The 16058-nt window shown below is 46.0% G+C and overlaps 1 protein-coding gene across 2 annotated transcripts in view; it reads right to left on the reverse strand.

Annotated features, from left to right (window-relative positions):
• The window catches only part of KLHL3 (kelch like family member 3), a 111729-nt gene that overhangs the window by 10931 nt on the left and 84740 nt on the right, over nt 1-16058 (reverse strand). For both annotated transcript variants that reach the window (XM_089909357.1, XM_089909356.1), the window contains exons 9-12: nt 6725-6842; nt 6103-6300; nt 4506-4607; nt 1200-1328 (exon numbers count right to left, since the gene is read on the reverse strand). In XM_089909357.1, coding sequence (XP_089765483.1) covers nt 1200-1328; nt 4506-4607; nt 6103-6300; nt 6725-6842 — 547 coding nt within the window. The remainder of the gene's footprint in view (nt 1-1199; nt 1329-4505; nt 4608-6102; nt 6301-6724; nt 6843-16058) is intronic.

Here is a 16058-nt window from a genome sequence, read left to right on the forward strand (position 1 = left end):
ATAGCCTTCCAAACACAAATGTTTCTTAAATGGAATCATAGAGCATTTTCTTTTCTAACCAGTGAGCATACAGTGGTTCTTGGAAAATATTAAAATAGCATAATTTTTAAGGAATACTAAGGAAGTGGTCATGTGTTTGGTTGTATAAAATGAGATCACAACTCAATCTTCAAAAATACAAAAAGAAAGATAAAGTAATAACATGGTGGGGAAAAGCTCCCAGTTGTGGCTTCCCTTCCCAGAAGTCACATGGCCTTCCTGCCAGCCAGGTTGGTCATCAGTCACCACTCCCACAGGAACCGGGGGCAGAGAGCCAATGCCCGGCCTCCAGCGCCTCCATCTGCCCTCCCAGACCCTTTCCTCTGGGCCCCTAGATGATGGGGCAGGCAAAGCAGGGAAGAAGGGGCTGTTGCTCCACTTCCTGGAAAATCCCAAACGACCACACAGCTCCTGGCCTTCCCACAGGAGGCGGAAGTGGGCCCCATGTGGGGATTTATTCTCCTCCCATGCGGGGGAGGGGGCTGAAGTGAAGAAAAGTTGGGGGGAGACATAAGTTTATCCCCAGATATTAACACGAATAGCTTGGCTTTCAGCCCCCAAGACAGAGACAGGCAAGTTTAGCTTTTCCAAGGAAGACTGGGACAGCCATGCTTGTCACACTACTTCATGAGAATGAGACTCTGATAATCTGGGGTCCAAAAAATCTAACTTTAAAATGCAACAAACCTGAGTAGGAATCCCAACTTTGCCAGTGACTAATGATACGACCTTGGGCTAATTACTCAGCCCCTGGTTGACATACTTTCTAAATCTGTTAAGTGGAGTTATGTCGTGTCTACCTTGCAGGGCTGTGAAGAGGATTAAATAAAATGAGGCATAGAAAGTGCTTATTAGGACAGCACCTGGCACATAGCAAGCTTCACTTTTCAAGAGATGCAGACACCTCCAAAGAAATGGAAGAGATGACGATGAAGGGAATATGGTCTCATCTATTCTCTACCAAAGGGACCCCCCCCCCGAGAAGGGTTAACTCCTAAGTGCTTCTGTCAGTTGCAAAGATGCAAGTGGGATTATATACACTGAATGGAGAGAAGAGGGAGGGAAAATAAGGTAGAATGTTAAGCTCTTGGCCTCCAGACCCACCTGTGAGATCAGACACAGCTTGCCCCCTGACCTCGCCCCCCCCACACACACCATACCTGCGCCGCTGCGACGAGTGCTCATGTCTGCCACGTATGTCCACTCATTGGTCGCTGGGTTGTACTGCTCCACGGTGCTCAGGCACTGGCGGGAAGCCCCATCATAACCCCCAACGGCATATAGCTTCCCTGGAACAGACAAAGTGGCTGAGGGTGGTGCTTCAGACTCGCACAGAACTGGAGTGTGGCGGAAACTCCACTTGTAACCCACCGGGGCACCCTCACCTCCATCAGGGTTCAGGACCCCCTCCCCCAGGAAGACCACGACTCCCTCCCCAACCAGGGTAAGCATGCTTCACGACTCTGTCTCCTACTTCCTCTTAAGCCCTGAGTTCCTCCTCAAAGCAGTACTGACTGAACCTCTTTCTCAAAAAGCACACCCCAAACAGCCAGTGCAAAGCGATGGCCTGCTGTCACTGGGGCTCAACATATTCTTCCTAGTGAACTCATTAGATCTTCTCCAGAACAAGGCACCAGAGAGATGGAAAGCTTGAGGGCCCCAGGTGCAGCCAGACAGGCAGACTTTCTGGGTAAAGGCTCACAACAGCAGACAGAACAAATAAGGAAAAATATTCTCCAACAAGAACCCAAACATTGTCTCCTCCATGTTTTGTACTCTGTCCACAACCCAGGCAGGCAGAACGTGTGAATGGAGTGCTCTGTGTGCACTGTGGGATGGGTTGGCTGGAACTTATCTGCAGACCCCCTTGCAATCTCTGAGCCATGCACAAGACCCCTGAAGCACCATCACCTATTTTAAAAATAAAATACCATAAACGGCTATCAAAGAGCAACAGTTTGTTCTGAGGATGGCGGTGAGGTCGGGCAAGGGGGAAGGAAATTGGTATTTGAATGATCTCAGAGAGAGATTCAAACATTTGGGTTTAACATGTAGTCTTAGAATACAGTGGGAAGGTCTCGTGTGTGTGTGGGGTGTATGTGTGTGTTGGGTGTGGGTGTCCTACCTCACCTGGGGTCTCAGTCCTATGGGGGGACGCTGGAATTATAATAAGGATCTTAAACACTAGCTACAGACTAAATAAACACCACCAGATGCAAATCTACTTAACAGGGTTACTCAATCAAAAGATTTTTATGGTCACTATGTGCTTTCTTAATGGAGAGGTACCAAGAGTACAACCAGTATGTGAAAAATCTACAATCATTTTAAGTTAGAAAGAGATTCTCAGGCTCAGAACTATGTTGTACCATCAGGACGTTTGCTGCATCAGATGTAAAATTATTTCTTCTTCTATCATTGAGCCTGGGTTTGTGTTCTGCCCCCACAGCCCTCTCAACCAGCCCTTCTAGAAGAAAGGGACACCTCCTCCTGACTCTGCCCTTGCCTAAGCTGGAGGGCAAAATCCTGACTCAGAGCTCCCCCAGGACCCAGGCTACTCTCATGGTGTGTGCTGGCTCAGAGGTAACCACCTGCCCAGCCAGCTGTCCATCACTAGGGAGGAGACAGGCCTGGGGCGGGGAGGAGAAGAGAAGCTCCTGAGGGCAACCCCAGTCTCTGTAACACACGACCTCCGCTCTGCGGGGAGCTTCTGCCTCATCTCCCAGCCTCACTGTCCCTCTTCCCACGTAGAGACTCTTCAAGGCAGCCAGTAGCAGATGACCCTGATTTTCTTCCTTTTTTCCCCAGTGTTATTTAGGCTATGTAGCCACGGTAAGGAGACGATGAGAGGGAGGCAGGTTCTGTGCAGACAGCGTGCGGAGCTGTATCTTCAGGGCCACGAGGAAGGAGCGTCCACTTAAGATCCTCCCTGGACATTCTCACCAAAGCTGTCCATTAGACTCTGCTGCCCCAGGGTGACTCTCAGCCGAAAGAGCTTCAGATTCAGGTTGGACAAGATCAATAAATCCCCAGTCTGTCCTCCGGGTCAACAGGGCATGCTACCACACAGCACTTCTGCCACACAGAACATGCTCGCAGAAGGCTCTGTCAAGGGGAGTATTTCAAATGAGTACCAGGAAGGTATCTCCTCTAACCCCCATCAACCATTCCAACTCTGCCGTCAGCTGAAAAAATACCCACTCAATGTTTCTCCTTTCAAGCATACGCTATTTTTAACCCCAACTCTATTGTTTGATATTCCTGGCTAAGGAAAAAGGGGGGAAATGGGAAGGTGGCTAGACAAAGCACTTGCATTTGGCAGACAAATCAACTTCTGTTCCAATGGGAGGATGAGATTGCAAGAAACAATTTTATCTCAGTAGGAGGACAAAAATCCTTGCACTCACTAAGATGACTCATTCAGTATGTTAGAACAATATACTTTTAAATTAAAATTTAAACCACATAATACTGGTATGGACCAAGAAATGCAGCGAGAGAAAAGAATCCTTATATTAATGTCTAACTCACCGCACATTACACTCTCCCCGAAGCATGTGTATGTGTTGTGTGTGCACGTGACATAGAAAATGCCTGTGTACATGTGTGAATGCACAGATTTCCAGCTAAATTCCCACTTCAGGACAGGCTAATGAATCAGTGTTGTCCTGCAAAGTACAGCATTTTAGTCCAAATAATACTCTATGCTTTAATACGTTGAATTCATACATATTTCTAAAATGTCTCTCTATTAGCATTTGCTAATGGTCTGAGTTGGGAGTTAGAAGACCTGGGTTCAAGGAGTGGCTGTGCTATTTACTAGCACGGGGCACATTGATTACCCCTCTGGGACCAGTTTCCCCTTCTGGAGAACGGAGAAAAGCTAAGTCCTGCCCATCTCCTTCAGGAGAGTTTTAGGAACAAAATGAGAAATTGGAGATGAAAACCATTTAAAAACTACAGTGCACTGTCTAAACAGGCCCCAGACCTCACCATTCGCTCCTGTCTCACCGCACACACCTTTCCTGACTAGAGCAGGACCCACCAACCTGCCTTGTAGTGACTAATCAGGACTGGGGAAAGGTGCCCACCTCACTCGGGGCTCTGTTAATGCTTAACATGTGAACATGAGGACAAAATTAAACAAACAATTGACTCTCACCCCCTCCACATTATACTCCTGGGTTATATCTTGACTCCGGATTCTCCAACTCGTAATAGAGACAAGTGGCCAAAGCAACAGGCCAGCATCTCCCCTCTAGGCTCCTCCCACGCCCCCCAACCCAGCTCACCCACTTTCTAGCCTTGGGCCCGTAGCTTCACCTTTCTGAGTCTCAATTCTTCTCATCCGCTCATCAGGATACTAGTACCAGACTCAGCAGTAACGGGAGGAATAGAGTCAGGACGCCAGGAGAAGGCCCAGGGGCCAGGGCAGGAACAGGCCACCACCCACTGCCGCTCCTTACCCTCTACGACACCCACGCCCACACTGCTCCGCCGTGTGTTCATTGGGGCCACGAAGAACCACTCGTTGGTCTTGTAGCTATAGGCTTCCACTGACGCCAGGCCTGGGAGACAAGAGACTCATGAGGTTTCTATGGTGCCAGGCCTCACCCTGCTGTGCGAACAGTGAGGATGGGGGAACAGTGCAGACCCGGGGGCTGGAAACCTGGGTGTATGACTCAGCACTATCTCTGCCTCACTGGGCAGCCCGTGGCACCTCCCTAAACACATCTGCACTGTGTCTGCCTGAGGGGACCACTAAGACCTGACCTAGAGGGTGGGCTGTGAGAGGCCCAGGGGTATAACGTAAACCATAAAACCGACAGAATGGAATAAATACCTGAGGTTGCCTCGCTGAACACCTATTCGATCCCTCTTTTCCCTTGTCTTCCTCTATTTTAGAGGCTGGAAATCTGAAAACTTGCCTTTCCAGAATCCCTTGGAGCTGTGGGTGACCAAGTCAATGCAATCTAAGCAGGATCTCTGAAACAGCCTTTGCTTTTCTGATAAGCCCCCACCCCCCTTCCTGCTTCTTGCTACCTAGAACACAAATGTGTTGGCTGGATATAACAGCCACCTTGTGACCATGAGGATAAGTCCAAAAGACTCTTCAGGAACTTGGCCCCAGTATCCTTGAGCAACTGGACGAAGGTGGCAACTGCCAACCTCTGAATTTCTTGTTTCATGAACAAAGCAAAAGCTCTCATTTGTTTAACCCACAGTTTAATCAGGTTTTCTACTAGCAGCCAAAAGCAATGCCTAAAAGAAACAATGCCCCACTATCCTTTGTTCTCTTTATTCCCAGTTCCCACTCACTAGAAGCAGCCTCTGGAGGGGCTACAGATCTTGGAATTAATGAAACAGGCAAAGAGAAGGCTGAAAAAGGTTACCAATTGGTGAAGACACAAATGAAATTTCAGGGAGGTAAAATATATTGTTTTTCCTGTCACTGGGGGCCAAAAGATATCACTTTAGTTTAACAGAGTTGCTGTCAACAGAGACATCCACCTGGAGATAATCTCTCCAAGTCCATGTCCACTAGTAGTTTCTGATTCTCACTTTGGAGCTAGATGAAAGCCAGGAGCAAGGGGACGCTTCTGCAGTGGCACAACCTTGCACAGCTTTGGTGGGGCAGTAGAAAGGGCAATGGGCAAAGACTGTGTGACCTGAGCCAGGTCTCTTCCCATAGCTGAACCATAGCTCCCTCATCTGTTCAGAGGAGGGTTCAGACCACAGTTCTAAGACACCCTCCAGCTGAGCTTGCTCTAAGGCTCAACTCCGGAATAAATGGGTTAACAGACACTGGAAAGGAGAAAAGGGCCTCTTCTGAGGGTGGGGTCCTTCCTAGAGCCCTAGAAATGACAGCACGTGGGCAGTTACATATTCTATGTGTAGGAAGGTGTGCCTCTGACACGCAAGCTGGGAGAGGAGGAAGGATGGGTATGTTCTTGGGGCAGTAGCTACAGAGGGACCAGCAGTTGGCCCAAGAAATGGCTGACCAAGCCAGGGTTGCATGGAAGGTGTGTCCTAGGCTGGATGGGGACTGAGTCCGGGACCTACCAGTACTGCCATCAAAGCCCCCGACGGCGTAGAGCAGGTCATTGAGCACAGCTGCTCCCAGCGTGCTCCGGCGCTCCTGCATACTGGCGATGGAGGTCCACTGGTCCTTCACCCCGTCATACACGTCCACTGTCCGCACACGCAGTGAACCATTGAACCCGCCCACGGCGTACACGTGGCCAGCCATGAACACCACACCTGAGGCACAGGAAACCAAGGCATCAAGGTCATCTCAGACGGCTGATGACTCACGTTAATGAGTGACAATGGGGGAACGAGGCAGGCATGTAAATAATTCACCATAGAAGGTGATCTCCAACTTTAGATATTTGGAAGTCACTATGGGACTCACTGGATTTCTTCTCACATTTGCATTTCTAGTTTTGTTTGATTCAAGCAAGTACTTGGATTAGCCTGAAGTTCCTAAGCACATGAGAACTGACCCCAGAAGGTGCAGCTAGGAACTGTGCAGGTGGGGAAGGGAAAGGAAGGGAGTGTGGAATGCACAGATGTTTTTGGAAACAAGGAGCAGGACTGTGGCACCCAGTAGAGACCTGCGGTGGTGGCAGGGGTGGGGCGGAGTGGAAAGGCAGCCTGCACACCGGGAGGCAGTGCGGCTCACCTGCTCTGCATCTCCTGGAGGGGAGCTCAGCAATCTGATCCCACCGGTCCTCCTCAAAATCATAGCACTCCACACTGCGGATGGCCTTGGGTGCCTGGCCGCCAACCACGATCATGACCTCCAGAAAGACAAGTGGACATTAGCTGGGTCTCCCCAACATCCAGATTCATGGGTCATCAATCCCTGTTACGTCCACATGCTCACTGCCCAGGGTCCGTGGATGATCTGAGATGCCAGTTTACAGAGCTACATACGTGAAGGTGCTGCCCCTAATCACCAACAGGTCTGAACATTCAAGAAAAGCCTAAAGAGCATCTTCCCACAGAAACACAACCATAAAGTCTACACTTCCCAAGTGCCCCTGCTCAGGGCTGTGTTGGGGGTATAGCCACTTGGGGCATCTTTTGCAATCTGAGTGTCCTTAAGCATTGGGGGCAAGGGGACTAAATTTTAAATCAAAATAAAATATTACCATATATATATCAAAATATGCATATATTTTGGAATAGAGTACAGAATTTGGATGCTAAGATAAAATTTATTCAAAAATATTTCTGAATGCATAGATTATAGGGAACACTTATTCACTGCAGTATGGGAAAAAAATTTGTAAAACACCGCTTTGTGGTGGTCACCACAAAAATGCATGTAACTGATGATGTTCTGAAAAAACAGTGCTATAGTATTATTTCCACAGGTAAGGTAGTAGCTACCACTGCCAGTCATCTTGTGAAGTATATTGTCATTTGTTTGTCACCACAACTCTGCAAGGTAGATATTATCGTCCACATTGACAGGTCAGGAAAGTAAAGCTCAGAGAACATAGGTAAATTGCCCAAGGTCACACAGCTAAGAGCAGCAGAAGAGAGACTTGAGAGCCAAGTGCACCTAACACAGGAGTGAGTGCAGCCCCACCTCTCTCCTGCTCCAGAGACAGGGTCTATGCCAGGACAGCTCACTACACCGTGTTTTTCAAACTGCAGGTCACATTTCATTGGTGGGTCACTAGATGAATTTAACGGGTTTCAACCAGCATACTTTTTAATAGAACAGCACAGAAAATATAGTAAGGATGTTATTTCATGAAATATTTGTTCTGGTTATACACACATGTATGTATCTCCTAGAGAGCAATTTAAACATATTTCTTAGCGTAGGATGTAGTATTTTAAAAAACAATGAAAGCCACTGTTCTGCCTGCAGCAACAGAACTTCAGCAGTTTACTGTGGTATCCCCATTGCTGTGACTTTTGTCATGTGTTATTAATAAATAAAAATTAAAGCACCAAAGTTAACAATAGTTTACATATGTCGGTAAGTCTACAGATTCATGGCTGTCCCCACAATGACTTCACTCTCACTCACTCATTCCAAGTTGCCTTAAGTGGAGAGAACGGGATAAAGTCACAGGCAGACAATCAACATAAGTCACAGGATCTTCTCATTATCTGTGGCTTGTCTTATTTACCACAATGGTTCTCAAACTTCAATGTGCATCAGAATCTCCTTGAGGGCTTGCTGAGACACAAATTGCTGGGCCCTACCCCACAGAGTTTCTGAGTCAGTAGGTCTGAAGTGGGACTGAAAATATGCATTTCTAACAAGTTCCCAGTTGATGCTGATGCTGCATTTCCAAGAGTCATACTTTGACAACCCCTGTTTTAACCCACAAACATAGAGATTTCCTGATGATGTGCCATCAACCATTTCTGCCGTTATAATTATCATAGTGATCTTTGCTTCCCTGCAAAGCATTTTTGGGGAGAAAAGTGATGATCAAAATCTGTGAGTGCAGCTGAACATTATCCACCATATAGGGAGACAGGTATAGGGCTGACAATCATTGCTCAAGATCAATTATTTATGACCCAAGATTCTAGATTCAGGCTCACCTACTGCCCATGTGGGTGGTCACTAGTCATCAGAGTTAGTCTATAGCACTTCTGTGACCGAATGTAAGTGACCAATGTTCAAAAACTCAGAATTCCGTTCTGACTTCTGGAACATGCCAAAGGAACCCAGGACACATAGTCCAGACTTAGAGCCGTTGGTGCCTCCATAAATAAATGTTCTGCATTTGACTTTCCTCTGCTCAGAAGGTCCACTGCCCTGTGTCAAGAGCAGCCCTTTTCAGAGAGATGCAGAATTCAACATTCCTTCCCATCTGTAATTCTTTGCTTAGATAGGCATCCATGAACAGTTCAAGGGGGATGTTAATGAACACAGCCTCTTGGCAAACTTCAGACAATGCCCAACTTATTCCTCCAGGGCTGAATGACCCGCATTCATAAACATACCTAGAACTTGTACTGTCTTTCTGGTTTTGAGTTGGTAAAGTTGAAATGAAGTCAAAACATTACAAGGATTTTCTTTGAAATCTGATTTTGTGGCTAACTGGGAATAAAACTAATTTTTAGTTTTCTTTCTGCAGTGACATCAAGTACCCAACACCCTCTCCTTGAAACACTCTTCCCCCATCTGATCCCCCCCCCCAACACCTGCTTATCTTTCAGGTCTCAGTTTACACGTCACTTCCTCCAAGAGGACCTCTCTGACCTCCAAAGCTGAGTTACAGGTCCTTTTCTGAGAGCACATATGCCCTGGGTTCTCCCATTAAAAGTGCCCCACACTGTGCTGTAACTGTCCAGTAACCTTGTCTCCCTTCTAGACAGTGAGCCCTGCCAGCGCAGAAAAATGTACCTGCCTCAATCACCAAGATAACCTTAGGGCCCTAGGGTACCAGGTAAAAGTGATGACTCAAATATTTATTTGGAATAAAGAATAAATGAATAGTAAAGACCACATGCAAAGAGTTAAATGAAAAAATACACAGTTACAGGGCTTCCCTGGTGACACAGTGGTTAAAAATCTGCCTGCCAACGCAGGGGACTCGGGTTCAAGCCCTGGTCCAGGAAGATCACACATGCCGTGAAGCAACTAAGCCCGTGCGCCACAACCACTGAGCCTGTGCTCTAGAGCCCATGAGCCACAACTACTGAACTCACGTGCCACAACTACTGAAGCCCGCGTGCCTAGAGCCCGTGCTCCGCAACAAGAGTAGCCACCGCAATGAGAAGCCTGCACACCTCAACGAAGAGTGGCCCCCACTCGCTGCAACTAGAGAAAGCCCGCATGCAGCAACAAAGACCCAACACAGCCAAAAATAAATAAATAATTTTTTTAATTAAAAAAAATACAGTTAAATAAAAAAAAAAAAACCACAAGCTAGAATGTCTCTTTCTTGGGTTAAAACATGTTAGACACCAGATTACAATTCTGGGGACAGAATTTGAGGAAAACAAACAAAGAGAGAAAGAGAGCTTTTCCCATCTTTTGACTCAACCACCAGAAGGCTGTTTATTCTTTGCATAAGCTATCAAGACCTCTTCTATAAACAAAAAAGGCAAAGCTTCAGGGGACTTAACCATGTCCCAGAAACCATCTTCCACCAGGGTAGGGAAGTACATTCATACTGGAGAAAATCCAGCACTCATCTCTGAGAATTTTCATAATAACACAGAAGCGATATTATAGAAATGCAAAAAATTTAATGTTAAAGTAACACCTGCATAGAAAGACAAAAAAGATACAGAACAAGGTTTTCAAAATAAACTTGCCTTTGAGCTTATAAAACCACTGGTGAGAGACGACTTCTAAAATTCCAAACTTGTACAATAATCTAGGAAGAGCAATTATGAGGTTTCGTGGGGGTAGGACCATTGGTTTCTGAAAATGTGGAGGTAGCTCAAGGCAGAGGGAGGAGTAGGTATACTTTCTCCTTCTCTCGTAGACATGAGAAGTCCAATTTCTATGGCAGGTCTTACAAAAAGCCATCATACAAGGAGCAATACGGTCATCAATGTGTAATTGTACAGCATAAAAAGAATACATTTCCTATCTTGACTACTAACAGATGGTTGTTTCCATAGATACCTGATTTTAGCAACCAATTAGACAAAAACGAATATTCCCCAAAGTCTACATGTATTACACCTCTGAAACTGTAAACCTCCAGCTACTCAAGTCTCTTCTTGTCAGGGCAAGAAGAGACTTGAACCGTTCTTTCTTGCAAGCCCACATTTGACATTTCCAGAAAAACTCAGGCCCAAAGACTTCAATAGGCATATTTCTTTCTTCCCCTGACACCCCTAAGTCCCACTTTACTAAAGATGTGTAATGTCTTTAATAGAAATTACTGAGTCAAATCAGCTTATTAAATGATCACTATGTTTAACATTTATCCTTCAAGGTAACTCTGAGTAAGAACTACCAGTGATCATATGGGAATCATAAAATACTAAAGAACTAGTTCCAGGCTAACAATTATGCTAGACCAAACATAACCTCATCACACTCAAGGACAGCAATGTACTTGGGAGCCCTGCAGGGCACCCAGGGTCCTGACCCCAAGTCTCAGTCATCACTGTGTTAAAGGCTGCAGACCTCTTGGTGAGTGGAGAGTTCTGGGTGACACAACACTGGTGAGCCAGACTCGACTGTGCGGGACATGGCTACTGGACCACTCCCAAGGAAAACACCCTCATTTTAGAAAGTCAAATGGCCATTTACTTTAGGGACATTAGTGAGACCATGTAAAGACTACCTGAATCCTTGGGAAGGAAATTTCACTCCCAGCATAACAAGACGGTTTTTTTAAAAAAACATTTAACACTGTTTCTTTCACTTGGATGAGTCTGAACTCCACCAGTGTGACTGTGTCAGTGCAGGCATGTTGGTCCCTCCTCACAACATGACAACTGCTCTGTGTCTGAGAGCCATCAGGTAGCAGAGACTAGCCAGGGGAAGGGCACGAAGTGAACAGCGCAGAGCTTCCCAGCCCATTTGTGCATCAGGACCCCAACCCTAAGTCATTAGACTCTGCACTCAGGGGAGTGGAATGACCCAGGCTCTGTACACCTTGTTCATCAGGCAAGAGTAGAGTGTGTGTCCAAACTCTCTTCCATGACCGGTGAGCTGGGCAGAAGGCAGGCCCAGCCAGTCGGTCCCTCGGGCCAGGGCAGGAAGCAAGAGTCTCTCTTACCCTGGTGCGTGGGGCCGCAGGGCTAACACCAAAAATTCATCCAAAGGAGCATGTCGAGGTCGAGGCAGAAGACTTGTCCCAGCAGGTTCTGAGCAACAGGTGCTCCAGGCAAGGACTGACAGCCAAGGTGCACGGACCACGAGGGGTGAAGAAGCAGCAGCGCGGGAGCAAGACCCAGGGAGGAGAGCGGGAGTGGGAAACGGACTTTGGAGTCAGACACATCTGCGCTCAAATACCAGCCCCGTCACTAACTAGCTGTGTGAACCTGGGCAGGCACTTAACCTTGCCAAGCTCGCTTCCATCACCTAAAATATCAGGATAATAAGATGTTTCTCCCATGGGTGTCAGGAGGCTTAAATGATATAAAGCATTTAGCACAGCGTTCGGTAAACAGCACATACTAAATGTTAACTTCTATTATTAGATCAACACCAGCATCATTGCTACCGTTTAAAGCAGCTGCTAAAACAGATTCCCAACAAACGGTAGAAAAGGACGCTTATGATCTGTGAACGGGAAAGTGAGCGCCAGTAATTCCAGGGATAATGACGGGGGGTTTTCAGGACCCCAGGGTGTTTCCCAGGGTCTTGCCTGGGTCCATTTAAAGGACCGAGATGAGGGAGGAGCAGTGTCCATCCGTGGGCCCGGCCCAGGTGAGAAGTCATCCTACCCACCCTGCCAACAGCCTTGTTTCCAACACTGTCTTCTGAAGGCAGGACAGACCAACTCAGGAGGAAGCCACCCACTTCCAGCCCAAATGGCTTTTTGGTGTCATTGTAAAGAGTTGAATAAAGATGTCAACTGCACTGAAATGACAGTGAAAAGTGCCAGATTCAGTACATCTCCAAAGGGTTTATTTGCATCTTCCTGGAACCTCATTTCTCTGCTGCCATCTGCAGCACAAGGTAACGCAGGAGTATCGTTGAGCGGCTGGGAGTCAGCCCCTGGTTGTCCATGGCAACCCAGCCTCAGGGAAAGTGCTGGGTGGTGAACTTGTGGGAGCCCAGATGATGCTATTAGCTGTTCTGGCTTGAATATGTCAGTATGATCAATGCATATATGGCACAAGAAAAAAACACCCTTCTTAGCCTCTGCAGCTATCTCAAGGCAGAGTCTTGTTTCTTTCAGGGAGGAGGTTTGGCTGGCAAACAGATTCTCTGCTGAGAATTGCTGAGAACAATGTGCAAATCTCTCTCCACCCCTTTGTTTCTCAAAGTCAGCTCTGTCAGAAAGCCAACTTGGACTGAATTCATGAAAGCACAAGCCAGCTGGCCCTTGGAATTCCTGTGGCCACTCCTCCAAGTAGCCCCATTGTCTCTCAACTTCTCTTCTTCCTCCTTTTATTTGGCCACTTGTATATTTCTACCTTACTTTCTCAGAGGGACTTCTTAAAAGTCCTCAGAGGGTAGGAATCAGGTTTCTTTCTACCCAGTACTCAAAGAATGTACTCAAAGTACACAAAAGCTAAAATGCTTTTGTGAAATGTGGAGGCAAGGTCTGAAGTCAGTCACCCTGGACTTAAATCTCAGCTTAGCTATTTACTAGCTGTGCTTCCAGATACATCGCAAATTCTTTGATATTCCTCCACTCAAGACATGGAACTTAATCACCACCCCCTCCCTTGAGTGTGGGGTAGACTTGCTGACTCACACCCAGGAAATAAAATACAGCAGATGTGATGGGACATCACTTTGAGAGAAGGTTATTTAAAGACTACAGCTTCTGTCATGGGCGTGCTCTCTCATTCTTTTGCTGTAGAATCACTCACTCTGGGGAAGCCAGCTGCCGTGTCATGAGGACACCCGAGGAGCTTATGGAGAGGCCTGTGGGGTGGGGAACTGATACCTACAAGCAAGCACAAGAGTAAGCTTAGAATCAGATCCTCCCCAAACAAGCCTGGGGGTGATTGCAGTCCCAACCAGCAGCTCGACTACAACCCCACGAGAGGCCCTGGGCCAGGATGACCCAGCTAAGCCTCTCCAGGATCCCTGCCCACAGAAACTAAGATAACAAACGTTTGCTGTGTTAAGCCACCAAGGTTAGGGTAATCTGAAATGCAGAAACTAATACACAGCGAGTAGGTGACATAACCCGAGATCCAACTTCCCCATGTGTAAAAGGGGGATAACGACAATTTTGAAAATCTTATTAGATAATAAATGTAAGTCACTCAGCTCAGCGCTTAGCACGTGCTCAGCAATTAGACCTGCTACTATCATCTTTGTGGGGTTAGTATCATGTCATGGTCAAAAGCAAAGACTTTGAGTTGGCCAGACCTATAAAGAACTCTTACAACTCAATAATTAGAAAATAATTTTTTAAATGGGGAAAGATTTGAACAAAGACTTCACCAGAGAAGACAAATAAATGGCAAATAAGCACATGAAAAGATGCTCAACATCATTAATCATTAGAGAAATGCACATTAAAACCACAATGAGATACGACCACATACCTACTAGAATGGCCAAATTGTTTTTAAATAGATAATACAAGGAGTGGTGAGACAGTTGAGTAACAAGAACTCTCATACATTGCTGATGGGAAAGCACAATGGCACAGTCATCTTGAAAGACAGTTTAGCAATTTCTTAAAAAGTTAAACTTACAGTTACCATTCAGCCCAACAATCGTACTCCCAAGAGAATTTAAAGTATTTACCCAAGAGAAATTAAAATACTCGTCCACACAAAAATCTGTAAGTGAATGTTCAAAGCAGCTTTATTTGTAATAGCCAAAAACTGAACACCCAAATGTCCATCAGCCAGTAAATGGATAAACAAATTACAGTCCATCCATACAATGGAATATTCCTTAGCAATATAAAGGAATTAACTCTTAATACGTGCAACAACATGGATGAATCTCAAAAACATGATGCAAAGAGAAATAAGGCAAGATCAAAAGGCTACATATGGCATAATTACGATACATTTATGACATTCTAGAAAAGAGAAGACTGTAAGGACAGAAATCAGATCAGTAGCTGTCAGGAGCTGGGGCTGGGAGAAGGCGCTTGACTACAAAGCAGCACAAGGGAAGTTTTTGGAGTGATTAAAATATTCTATATTTTGATGAGGATGGTGGGTATATGACTGCGTGCATTTGTCAAAATTCATCAAACTGCATCCCTTTTTAAAAAGAGCAAATTTTACTGTGAATAAATTATTGTACCTCAATAAATAGGAATTTTTAAAAATATGGGATGTTGATAATGAGGAAAGCTACACATGTGTGGGGGCAGAAGGTATATGGGGAATCTCTGTACCTTCCCCTCAATTTTTAAAAAAGTATTTATTGGGGCTTCCCTGGTGGCGCAGTGGTTGAGAGTCCACCTGCCGACGCAGGGGACACAGGTTCGTGCCCCGGTCCGGGAAGATCTCACATGCCGCGGAGTGGCTAGGCCCGTGAGCCATGGCCGCTGAGCCTGCGCGTCCGGAGCCTGTGCTCCACAACGGGAGAGGCTACAACAGTGAGAGGCCCGTGTACCAGAAAAAAAAAAAAAAAATGCATTTGGCTGTGCCACATCTTAGTTGCAGCCCACAGGATCTTTGTTGCTGCATGCAGGATCTTCATTGTGGCACAGGAGATCTTTAGTTGCAGCATGCAGGATCTTAGTCCCTGACCAGGGATTGAACCCAGGCCCCCTGCACTGGGAGCATAGAGTCTTAACCACTGGATCACCAGGGAAGTCCCCCCCTCAATTTTGCTATGAATCTAAAACTGCTCTAAAAATATAAAGCACTAACTTAAAAAAGAAGAAGTAAATGTATTAGAAATGCATCTCAATGAGATGAATGAGATATTATAGAGCTTTAATTAAAGAATATTTTGATGTGAAAGAAAAAAAAGAAAGATGAAGAGAAGGAAGGAAGGGAGGGAGGGAGGGAGGGAGGAAGGAAAAATAGGGAGAGGGAAGCGAAAAGAAAGAAAAGAGAAAAGAAAAGGAAGAGAAAGAAAAGAATCTTTTTTTATCTGCCACCAAAACGTGAAAACCTGTCCCTGAAGGCAGTTTGGTACAAGACTTTGGAGTGGAACAGACCTTGTTCAAACCCCAGCTCTGCACTTACTAGCTGTATTACTGGGCAAGTTACTTAACCTCTCTGATTAAACTCTGTAAAGTAGGGATATGACTAGCACTGACCTATTATTATCATGATTTAATGAGATAAGGCACAGTCCATAATCCTCAAAGTGACAGCTCCCCCCAGCACACCCCACTCCTCAAACCCAAAGTGGAGATCTTGTTAACTCAAGTGCCCACACAATGGTGAAAGGAGTAGAGGTTGAGAAG

This window comes from Delphinapterus leucas, chromosome 3, assembly GCF_059928025.1.
Source record: "Delphinapterus leucas isolate spDelLeu-1000000601 "Yukka" chromosome 3, BTC_Dleu_Yukka2, whole genome shotgun sequence".
In the NCBI taxonomy this organism is placed as follows: Eukaryota; Metazoa; Chordata; class Mammalia; order Artiodactyla; family Monodontidae; genus Delphinapterus; species Delphinapterus leucas.